Source organism: Dama dama, chromosome 20 (assembly GCF_033118175.1).
Source record: "Dama dama isolate Ldn47 chromosome 20, ASM3311817v1, whole genome shotgun sequence".
Lineage (NCBI taxonomy): Eukaryota > Metazoa > Chordata > Mammalia > Artiodactyla > Cervidae > Dama > Dama dama.
In genome coordinates this window covers 27,744,798-27,756,776 of record NC_083700.1, presented here as the reverse complement: position 1 = coordinate 27,756,776, position 11,979 = coordinate 27,744,798, and the positions used below count along the sequence as shown (strand labels likewise).

The following is an 11,979-nucleotide window of genomic DNA, read 5'->3' as shown; positions in this document are numbered from 1 at the left end:
GGCACACCCAAAAATAAGTAAGATAAATAAAATTTTTAAAAAAGATAAAGATGTAAGACGTGAGAGGGTCGCAGGAGTCTGGTGAGGGAGGTGGTCTTGATTGGGACACTTTTCAATGATTCTACTACTTTGATCATTAGTTTTCCATTTTCAGGAAGCGATTTTTTTCCCCCTAATATTTATTTATTTATGTGGCTATATCGGATCTTTGTTGCAGCATGCAAACTCTCAGCTGTGGCATGTGGTATCTGGTTCCTGGAGCAGGGATCAGACCCGGGCCCCCTTCACTGGGAGTGTGGGGTCTCAGCCACTGGACCACCAGTGAAGTCCCCAGGAAGGAATCTTAAAAAAGAAATCTTGAGAGAAAAAAACAGACCAAGAGGAGGAAGAGCCTGGCAAAAGAGGAAGGGCTTTCTTATTACGCAGGCATCAGACATTAACACAGGCAGCCGGGGCAACCCACACACTCGCTCACTTTGCTTTCACTTCCGCCATCGTCCACTCCTTCCATTCTGACCCAGAGGAATGGGTACCCCCAAGATGACGTGTGCCACAACCCCTCACAGGGTGCTGAGCTGAGCCAGGCCTCTGACTACATGGCCCCAGTGGCCAGTATGCTTCCTGGGGGTGGTGTACAAACTTGACACTTGGTGAGGAGTTAAAACTGAGGGTGGATGTTAGGAGACAACCCTGGTGTCACAGAGAAGCATTGGACCCGAGGCTGAGATTTTCAGGCTCCTGCTTCTGGCCCTTTCACTGGACTAGCTGTTGAGTGGCTGGTCCAGTTCCCTTCCCTCTCTGAGCCCCAGGCTTTTCATCTGTCTAATGAGACCTGGGTTCAATTCCTGGGTCGGGAAGATTCCCCTGGAGAAGGAAATGGCAACCCACTCCAGTATTCTTGCCTGGAGAATCCCATGGACAGAGGAGCCTGCCATGGGGCTGCAAGTGTCAGACACGACTTAGTGACTAAACCACCAATGAGACCTCTGAGGACGCCTACAGCTTTGAATCTAGAGAGTAGAACTCAGTATAGTATTTGGTGCCTTTGATAGGCAGTCAACACAAGTGGTTAAAAGCAAGCCCTCTCTCTAGAGAATATGTAAATTATGGATAAATTTTTCCTTCGAGTGAACATAAAACTTGGAAAAGCATTTCCAAGGACTCCCAACTATATGTGGAAAATAGACAACAGGCACCCGTCTTTTCACAGTATGGTTGGTGGTCAAGAGGCCTCAGGGGCCACACTGCCTGGGTTTGAATCCTGGTCTGACTGACCTCAGACAAGTGCACGTCAGTTGTCTGATTTCTGAAACAAGGAAAGTTCTAGGACCTGCTTGTCCCTTGGAGAGGACTACCAGTGGAGACAGAGTTTCTGGGAAGAAGGGCCAAGATGCAGAGATGGGTGTGACTAAAACCTAAGGCTGAAGGCTGAGGCTGTAGGGTAGACAGTTGATGGTGGAAAGGAGGTTCCAGTGGCTTTGCAAGAGGACACCCCCAGGAGGAGGACAGGGGTGGGAAGCGTGAGGCAGTGTGGGAATGGGAGTGCGGAAGAAGGCAGATGACTGGGGGACGTGTACATGGGGCAGAGCCTGGCTGAAGAGGGAGAAGGGAGAGACACAATGGGACAGCCTGTCTCAAGATTCCAAATTAAACTCTGCTTTAAGGGGCTCTCATAGATTCACTTCAGCTAGTATCTGAAGCTAGGTCTTTGCTCGAACTTCCAAACAGGAAGTTGTCTTTTGACCTGGTAACTTTGGGTTCCGGGTAGAGAAACACAGTCAGAGTCCTGAGAGGAAGAAGTTCCATACATAGACTTTCAGCCTCCAAAGAGCTGAGCCCAGGCTGAGAAGCTGATGGGGAAGTCCTGCTTCAGGATAGGAGGCTAGTCCCCTTCCTATTCTTTTTTTTTTTCGGCCAGCCACTAGGCTTGAGGGATCTTATTTCCCCAACCAGGGCTCAAACCCGTGCCCCGTGAAGTGGAAGCTCAGAGTTTTAACTGCTCCGTGTCTTGATTAAAGCTCAGAGTCTTCCCATCAGGGAAGTTGCAGTCCCTTAGTTTTTTCAGTAATGACAGTTTTATTAGGACATAATCCACAAACTATACAATCTACCTATTTAAAGTGTGCAGTTCAATAATGTTAGTCTCTTCAGAGTTCAGCAATCAGTTCTAGAAGGTTTTCATCGTCCCCCCAAAGAAACCTTGTATTCATGAGCAATCACTCCCTCCCCATACCCAATATCCTCCTCCCAGGCCTTTTTGGAAATTTTGTATAATTGTTTAACATGTGATCTCTTTTTAAAAACTGGGGTATGTGCATGCTCAGTTGTGTCTGACTCTTTGCGAACCCATGGATTGTAGCCTGCCAGGCTCCTCTCTCCATGGAATTTTCCAGGACAGAATACTGGAGTGGGTTGCCATTTCCCTGTCCAGTATACTTGCTTTATAATGTTGTTAGCTTCTCCTGTACAAAGAAGTGAGTCAGCTGTATGTATACATATATCCCCTCCCTCTGGGGCCTCCCTCCCACCACCCAGTCCCACCCCTCTAGGTCATCACAGAGCACTGAGCTGGGCTCTCCACCGTACCGCGGGTCCCCACCAGCTATTTCACACATGGCGATGCACACTGGCTTCTTGCACTTAATGTATTTTTAAGGTTCATCCACTTTGTAGCATGAATCAGAACTTCAGTACTTTGAGTTTTGAAAAACATTGTTTAATGTTATACAAACACACCACAGGTATACTCTGTTGTAAATATTATGTGGGTCAAGAAATAACAATGTTAACTCCCCTGAAGCCCTCATACCCCTTCACAGTCAGTATTCCCTCCCCACCCTGCCCACCACTTAGAGTAAGAATGACCTTTTCTTTACCATATATCATCAAACATTTGCATTACTAAAGACCTTTATTAATTTTTATATTGAGTATTATTCCGTTGTATGGATAGACCACATTTTATTGATCTGTTCACCCATGTATATGTATTTGGAGTATTTGCATTGTTTGGCTGCTGTGAATAATGACCTATGAACATCCATGTGCAAGTTTTTGTCTGGATGTATGTGTTTTTTTTCTTGGGTGTATACCAATGGGTGGGATTGCTGGGTCTTATGGTTACCGCCTTCTTCCTTTGCATACATTTCCGTTTTAGGATGGGGTATACATCCCACAAGTGATCACAGTGACCTGCTCTGTCACACTATGAGCTTCCTTCATCTTGAATACCCCGCTGAACCTAGTACCTGTGTGTGTGTATCTGTGTGTATGTGTGTGTACAAAGTTACACAGTCATGTCTGACTCTCTGCAACCTCAGGGACTGCAGCTCACCAGGTTCCTCTGTCCATGGGATTCTCCAGGCAAGAATACTGAAGTGGGTTGCCAAGCTCTCCTCCAGGGGATCTTCCCGACCCAGAGATTGAAACTGTGTCTCCGCATCTCCTGTATTTCAGGCGGATTCTTTACCACTGAGTCACCAGGGAAGACCAACCTAGCACCTAGAAAGCACTAAAATATGTAAGGGGTCCTCCACTGCTTCAGATGGTGCTTACAGGCAGAATAAGAAGAGGTCAGTGAACTGACCATCCGATCTTACAAGAGGGCCTGGCAAGCTTGATCTCAGCAAGATCTTGGTAAGCTTGGCAAGAAGTGGGGGTGAAAGCCTGACTGGCCAGTGTTCAAGGAAGAATGGGGAGAGAAGAGTCAGAAAAAGAAAGTACAGATCATTCTTTTGAGGAACTTTTCGTAAAAGAGAGCAGAAAAGTGAGACGAGAGCTGGATGGGAAAGTATAGTAAAGAGTATTTTGTTTTTTCTTAAAGATATGAGAAATGACAGTATGTATGATGCCATAGAAAGGTACGAGCTGATGATGGGAGAGAGGGGTGGACAAAGACAAGAGTGATGTCCTTATGTAGATGGGGGGAGATGGGACTCCGTGCAGAAGCAGTGTGAATGATCCATCCCCTGAAAGTCACGTTGAACCCTAACTCCTGCGGTGACTGTACTTGGAGGTAAGGCCTGGGAGGAGGGGATACAGGTTAAATGAGGTCATAAGGGGAGGCCCCCAGTGCAACAGAGCTGGTGCCCTTCTTAGAGGAACAGATCCTGGAGCTCTTCTCCCTGCCATGTGGGGACAGAGCCAGACAGGAAGAGACCTCACCAGGAACCACACTGGCCAGCATCTGATCTGGGGCTTAGCCTCTAGAACTGGGACAAATACATTTCTGTTTTAAAAGTCACCCAGTCGATGGTATTTTGTTATGGCAGCCCAAGCAGACTAAGACAAGTGGAGAGACTGGCTTTAGGAGGAGTGAGAAGAGTTCACCCACAGTAACAGGAGGGGAGGCAAGGCACATGGGTGCTGACGCAGCTGGGTGTGAGGGGTGGGAGGGTGGGGACTGGGAAGAGAGGTCTCCTCGGTGCTTTTTTCAGTGATATAGGAAGCATGATGAGAAGTTGAGAATGAGGACACAGCGTTATGGGTGTAAGAAGAGCAACGAGGAAGCAGCGAATGGACCAGCATGATCCAACGAGGACATCTGAGAAACACTGGGAATCCCTCTGAGGTGTGCAGTCATTTGAAGTGAAACTCATCAGCCAGGTGGTATGTTTTTCTCCAGGATGTTCAGCAGTTTGAATGGAGGGAAGGGAAATAGTACAAGTGACTATAACCACAGCTGGGGTTTGGCCAAGTATAGGGGTAAAGAGTGAGGGTGCAGTTGCACTGATGAACACTAGAAACCCCAAAGAGTGAGGAGAAGAGGACTCAGAGGGGATGAGGGCCAGGGAAGAGGCAGGGTGGCCAGCTTTCAGGTCCTGGCTGGACTGCTGGAGTTTTGGATTAGGGCCCCTTGGGGGCGTGGTATGGAAGACAGTGAGCAAAGGGGGCATGCTATCGCTAGTGAGGGGCTGCTAAGTGCTAAGATAGTGAGGAGCTGTGATACTGCTAATGAAAAGGCCAGGAGAGGGGCCCAGGCAGTGCTGGGAAAGGAAGCTGAGATCCCTGGGGGAGACCATGCCAGGGTATTGGAAGTTGCAAGTTTTGAAAACACTCCAGTTCTGAAAGGGGCAGTGTTGAGAGTGGTTTCCACCTGGTGTTAAAAATCTTCATGGCATGAGGAATAACAAAGATAACTCGGAAAAGGGCTACTGGGTGCTATGGGTCTGCTGGCATGAGCATCAGAGCTGGAGAAGGAGCAACGGTCTGGAAGCAGAGCTGAGCCAGGAGGATGCCCTGCCTCCCCCTGAGCCCACTGTACAAGGCGCACAAGAGAGGACAGCTTGTCCTCGAGATGGCTGCCAGGGTTCACGAGAACAGAAAGGGGACCTGAACATCCATTAAAGAGGATACAAGGGATTTTACTGGTGATAGATGGGGTCAGAAAAGGCCAGGGAGACCATGTGGGGACCAAAGTCTGGAAGATAAAGGAAACGCTGAGAGTTGCTTCATCAACTATATACACAGTCACATTATTTACAAAGATTTACATCTCTAGAAAAATACAATTTATAATAAACAATTAAGGAACAAGATAGTATCTAGTTTTGTTCAGTGTAGACACTAATGCCTGTTGTGTGTTAGTCCTTGTCTCTTCTAGGAAATATTGCTTCTTATAAATGGTCAATTTCAGGCAGACTTTCAAAGTTTCCTCAAGGAGAAGGTAATACATGAATGGTGCATCGGATGCCTTCCCGAAGCAATTGAAATAACTTAATTACCACGTGTTCCATTTCATCTTCTGTTACCACACAACAGGCACTATAAAAGAAATATCTCATATTAGAATAAAACACAATCTGTGCTGCAGTGTATGAGTCTAAATGACCCTCTTATTCTAATGCAGGTAGCCCTTTTGTAACAAACCCATCAGAAGCAAGGGTTCTAGGGAGCAGAGATGGAGGGAGCTTGGTCTTGGGTCCTTATGGGATGGTACCTGGAGATCTACCAGGAGTGCTATCCTGGCGCACAGCACAAATTCAGAGTCCCAGCTTCTCAAACCAACTCAGTCTTGCTCTTTGTACACTTGTGCTTTTTGCGTTTTGTTTTTCATCTGACATTTACTCTTCTATGTGACACATACAAGTATTTTAACTTTTGCTTTGTTTCTTCAAATATTTTCTAATTATGCTGTCATTTTAAAAGTAACTTCTCTTCGCTACTTTAAGATGGAGTTTTTTTATCAGATGTGTAATTCCTGTACTAAATATTACTTGGTTATTATTTTTATTATGATGTTTGCCACGTGTAGGATGGGAGAGAACTTATTTGACATCTTGCCATGTGCTGAATGGCTTGAGACAGTAGGCTTGCTGATAACGTGAGTAGAATAATGACTTTAGTGTAATTACTGAGCCTATGACATGAACTATTTCTTTTATGAAGAATTAGAGCTCACTTTCTTCATGCTGAATTGAATCCTGGTATCTCCAAAGAACAGACCTGAGCTTGTAAGACCCATAGGTAAACTGTCACCCCTTCTAAGAGTCATCTCCTTTGCCACAAGAATATCCTGGCCGTGGTTTTCTTCTTTCAGCTTTTCTTCCTGATTATTCATCTTTGTGGTGATGACAGAACACCCTTGAGTAACTCAGAGGAAATCAACTCAGCTACAGCCCTGCCTGAAAAAGCTCCTTCAAACTGAGAAAAGATCATTTCATGGCTTTTCTTTGTCTTCCCCACAGTCTGTATTTCCATGGACCAGATCAGACCAGAATTCCAAAAGATTTGCATGACTTTGGTAACAGGAGTTCATAAAAAATTAGTGCTGGACATGAAAAGATGTTCAGGATCATTAGTTATTAGGAAAATACAAATTAAAACCACAACAAATTCTTGTTTTATATCTTCTAGTTTGGGGAAAGTTAAAGAAATTTGACAATAAGAAAAAATTAGTGGTTAGGTAAAGGAAATAGGCATTTTCCTTACTAAGAACCTTGTTGTTGTTTAGTTTCTGAGTCATGTCTGATTCTTTTGTGACCCCATGGACTGCAACACACCAGGCTTCCCTGTCTTTCACTATCTCCCGGAGCTTGCTCAAACTCACATCCATTGATTTGGTGATGCCATCCAACCATCTCATTCTCTGTCACCCTCTTCTTCTCCTGCCCTCAATATTTCCCAGCATCAGGGTCTTTTCCAATGAGTCAGCTCTTCGAATCAAGTGGTCAAAGTATTGGAGCTTCAGCATCAGTCCTTCCAATGAATATTCAGGGTTGATTTCCTTTAGGATTGACTGGTTTGATCTTCTTGATGTCTAAGGGATTCTCAAGAGTCTTCTCTAGCACCATAACTTGAAAGCATCAGTGCTCAGCCTTCTTTATGGTCCAACTCTCACATCCGTACACGGCTACTCACAGAGAGGTGACAATTTTGCATTTCTTTCTGGTTATGCTTGTCCCCACCTCCCCCATACCTCCCCCAGCCCTGCCTCTCCACCACATCTGTTAACCCTTTAATAATTGAGTTTAGGGAACCCCCCTCTGCTGCCACAGTGGGCTCTTTAAATCTAAAAGGCATTCTTAAATAGGTAAGAAACATACAAAATACAAAATCTGAACAGCCAACAAAAATATACCAAGAAAAGTAAGTTCCTCTCCCACACACAGCCCTAAGCTACCTATTTATTCCTCAGGATGTTACCCTGAGATGTCAGTTTTCTCTTCCTAGTTCATCATCCCAAGGCAACATTTTTCATGCAAAATTCTCCTGCCACAGAACCTTCAAATGCCTCCCTACTCCCATATCACTCATTTTAATGCTCTTGACTTCCAAAGATTTTCTTGCAAATATGGTCTCTTTTGCCACCTCTTCAATTTGATGCTAAGCAGGCTGACCTCTCTATCAATAACAATAATATATTTGGTTCCCTGCTATGTCTCCACCTCTGCTGCTTCTCCCAGCTGGAATGCCTTTCCCTCTCTGCTCTTGCTTTGAAGATCTAGCTCACGTAGTACTCCTTTCAAAGTCTTCATGATTAATCTTCTTCCCCTCCCCTTTGCCGGTTGCCCAGCCCTGATCATCCATTCTGGCCCATCACCATGGGCTTCTTGCCTAAGTCTTTGTTTCTTACATCCCCATCCATTCTCCCCAGTGTGACCATAAGTTTCTCAGAGGTAGGAGCCCTAACATACGCTTTCTCTGAATCTTATACAATGTCCAGCCTCACTGGGTACACTGATCTCAAGCCATCGGCTCACACAGCGCCTGCCATCTAGTCATCTCCGTAAGAGTGCTTGTTGAAAGAATAAAGGAGCAGGTAAAGGACTGAGGCCTGGACTACCCCGTCACCTTTCTCAGTGGCCCTGGACAACAGCCCTCCCATGAACAACATCCCCTGTCATGGTTCATGAAGGCCACACCTCAACTGTTACCATCAGGATCTTAGCAGAGGTCCTACCTGAGCTCTCACCCTCACCTGCCCTCACGAGCATTGCTTCAAGTCTGAACATCCCACCTCTGACCATAACCTCCGGGTCTTCTGCTGCTGCCCCCACACTGCTAGCACACCTGCCACTCACCTCATCCACGGCCGGTCGATCCCTTTCTACCCTCTCTCCATGGGGCCTCCTGGCCCACCAACCCCTGGTGGCCTCAGTACCCCCGCCCAGCCTACACCCTGGAGCTGGCTGAGCTGTCTTCTAGAATCCCTTGCCCCAGGCCTTCTGCAGTAGCTGACTGGCCAGGTGGCTTGGTCACTGTCCTGGCCAGCAGCTGGAGAGAAAGAAATCTCCCAGCCCACCCAGTGGTCCCCACGGTACCACTGCTCTCAGGCCCTCACTGCCATGCAGTGATGGCTCCATCACCCTACTCCAACCACTCACCCAGCGGCTTTCATGAAAGCTAGCCAACTTGCTCAGCCAAGCCAAAGGTCTTGACCACTGCCCCCCTCCTTTGCCTCCCTGAAGCTCTAATGTATGGCCTCTTCTCTTGGATCCGTAACAGGGTGCCACCTGGCTCTCCTCCTGGACTCCTCCACCGTGCCCTCCACTTGAGGGCCTCCGGCTTCTACTTCTTGGTGACTTCAGATGCTCTGGGAATCCGTTACTGTCCTGACAAAGATGCTCCCCAACTTGTAACCTTAGCCCTAGCCCCTACAGCTACTTCTCCAATTAGGTGCTGGATATCTCTACCCACGTAATGTGCCTGCACCTCAAACTCGGGTTGCAGTCTGAGCACAGATCCACCTTCCCAAACAAGGGCTCCATCTGATTCCTGCTATGTCTGGCAGTGCTGCCAAGGGTTGAAATTCCTGTTGCTTTCGGCTAATTTCTTGAAGAAGAGTCATAACCAAAATAGCTAACATTTATTGGGCACCATTATGAGCCAGTCCTCCTCCAATGTGGGAGACCCGGATTCGATCCCTGGGTTGGGAAGATCCCCTGGAGAAAGAAGTGGCAGCCCACTCCAGTACTCTTGCCTGGAAAATCCCATGGACGGAGGAGCCTGGTAGGCTGCAGTCCATGGGATCACAGAGTCGGACACGACTCAGCGACTTCACTTTCACTTTCACCTTGCTTGTACATATTGTTATTTCTATGCTACTATGACCTAAGTTATCATTATTTCTATACTATTGTTATGCCCATTTTCCACAGAAGAAACTTGAGGTGCAGTGGGGTTCATTGACTTGTCCAAGTCCTATGAGAGATGGAGCTGCCACTGAACCCCAGGGAGCCAGGTGCCAGACTGCACTCTCTGCTGAGACTCTGTTTATACAATATCCACACTTTCTCTGAAATCTATCCCTCTTTCATTTGTGCCACAATCACACCAATACAGCATCTCTTCTGCTTGGCTAGATTATTTCATTTATCCACTAACCAGTGTCCCCATGTTTTGCCTCTTGTGTATTTATTCACTGTATGCTTTACCAATACAGATGTCTTCCCAAAGCATGTGAAAGTGAAGTTGCTCAGTCGTGTCCAACTCTTTGTGACCCCATAGATTGTAGCCTATCAGGCTCCTCCATCCATGGGATTTTCCAGGCAAGAGTACTGGAGTGGGTTGCCACTGCCTTGTCCAGGGATCTTCCCAACCCAGGGATCTTCCCAACCCAGCCTAGCTCTGCTCAAAAATCCTCAATGGTTTCCCAGAAAGAAATCACTGAACCTCTTGGTAGCTCTCTCTCAATATCCTGGCCTGGCTCAACCTCTATCCCATCAATATCTGCTGCCCCCAAAGGGGTGACTTGCCACCCCCAACCCCGCCCTTTCCAGCCCTAAGCTTTACTCTTCCTCCTGACCATGTGGATTCTGCCAGGACAGGGACTTCTGGATCTCCTATAAGGCAACTTCCTTCACCCATGGCCACCATTCATTGTGTTTGGATCCTATCTTTTGTTCTTGATGCAGGCCCAGCTCTGACCCTGGCTCCTGAAGTAAACCTTATCCTTGGCTCCATTTTCCTCGGATGGAAGAAGAAGGGAGTATATTTTGGTGGTTAACAGGATAACCCATGGAGTCTGAAGACCTAGATTTGAATCCCAGTTCTACCATTTATGAGTCATGTGACTTGACTTCTCCAAGTCTTCCATTCGATATCTCTAAACAAGCTGTAAAGATACTCCCATGCAAGGCTCAATGAGAGGGTTGAGTGAGATGTTACATGGAAAGTGACTGGTTGGTGCTTAATGTACTGTGGTGAGTAATCTGCTGATGTTACTTATTTTGTTCAAGGCAACTAACCGACAGATAAGTAGAACCGGGCTCCCAGGGAACAGGCCCTCTACATGGGTGTTGTTCTGCTTTTAATACATGATACATAACATGCCCACTGAGCAGTCTATGGGTTACTCACCTAGGCCTCTGTGTTTCATTGGCTACGACGTCCCAGAAAACCTACAAATGAAGACATTTTTGTCTCAATTAAAGAGCTGAAAAGAAAAGCTGAAATGTAGGGTTGCTGGCTAGAGGCCTGAACTGGGAAAACTCAAGAACACAGCCCTATTGAGCTGGTCTTTCCTACTCTCCTAAATGCTCACATTAAATTGGCTACTGAGTTGACCCAAAGAGTTGTTCAAAAATTGGTCATCAGATGATAGAAAAACAAAAACTGTTGATGAATGTTTTTTTCTATAGCAACTTTGCATGAAGCTAAAGATGGACATTCTGGATCAGCGCTGCCCAATGGGGATATAATGTGAGCCACATAAGTAATTATACATGCTTACTAGCCACAGATACAGTAAAAAGAAATGGATGAAATTAATTTTATAAACTAGCCCAACATATCAAAAATATTACTGTAACATATAATGAGTATAAACATTATTAATGAGATACTTTACATTCCTTTTAAAATCAGAAGTCCTACAAATCTAATCTTTATTTTATACTGATGGCTCATCTCAGTTTGGACTCTCATATTTAACAGTTTCAACAGCCACGCGTGGCTCCTAGTTTGGAGAGCACCAGTTTGGATGTTAAGATACCGTCTCACATGTATCCCTCAGTTTCCTGCCCATCAAAGGCACCAGTTAGCCTGGAGTGATGCTAATGATCCAGCAGCTGAGTTCACAAGGTTGAATGAGCTTGTAAAAGTGTCAACTACAACTAGCTGATGGAGCTGTTTACATTCAACTCGCTCCCGTTTTGATGGCTCCATGCCAAATACCTCGTCTTTTCAATTAATGGCTTTAGGACTGAGATGCTTGCTGAAGTAATTATTTGTTACTTTTGGGGGGGGGGTGAATATATGGTGCCATCAGTACTGATCACTGGGGTAAGTTTCCTTTCATTGAATAAAGGTTTGTTTTTATTTATTTTAATAAGTTAAGTCAGTCAGTTGTTTTGGAGTTATATGGGTACACAGGGCTCTTTTTTTAGGTTCAGGAGTTGTGATGTAGACATCTTACCCCCCCACCCCCTCAAAAAAAACATATGAGTAGAAAATTATTTTGGTTTCTGGATACCAATCTGTTAAAGAGATTATTAACTATACTACTGCTATTTGGGGATTAAAAACAACTTTTTAAAA

At 45.8% G+C, this 11,979-nt stretch overlaps 1 protein-coding gene across 1 annotated transcript in view; it reads right to left on the bottom strand.

Annotated features, from left to right (window-relative positions):
* Positions 1–2,694: 2,694 nt before the first annotated feature.
* CD58 (CD58 molecule) overlaps positions 2,695–11,979 on the bottom strand; it is a 47,014-nt gene continuing 37,729 nt past the window's right edge. Inside the window, exons 5-6 of the mRNA XM_061168436.1 lie at positions 10,801–10,841; positions 2,695–5,763 (exon numbers count right to left, since the gene is read on the bottom strand). Coding sequence (XP_061024419.1) covers positions 10,816–10,841 — 26 coding nt within the window. The 3' untranslated portion in view covers positions 2,695–5,763; positions 10,801–10,815. The remainder of the gene's footprint in view (positions 5,764–10,800; positions 10,842–11,979) is intronic.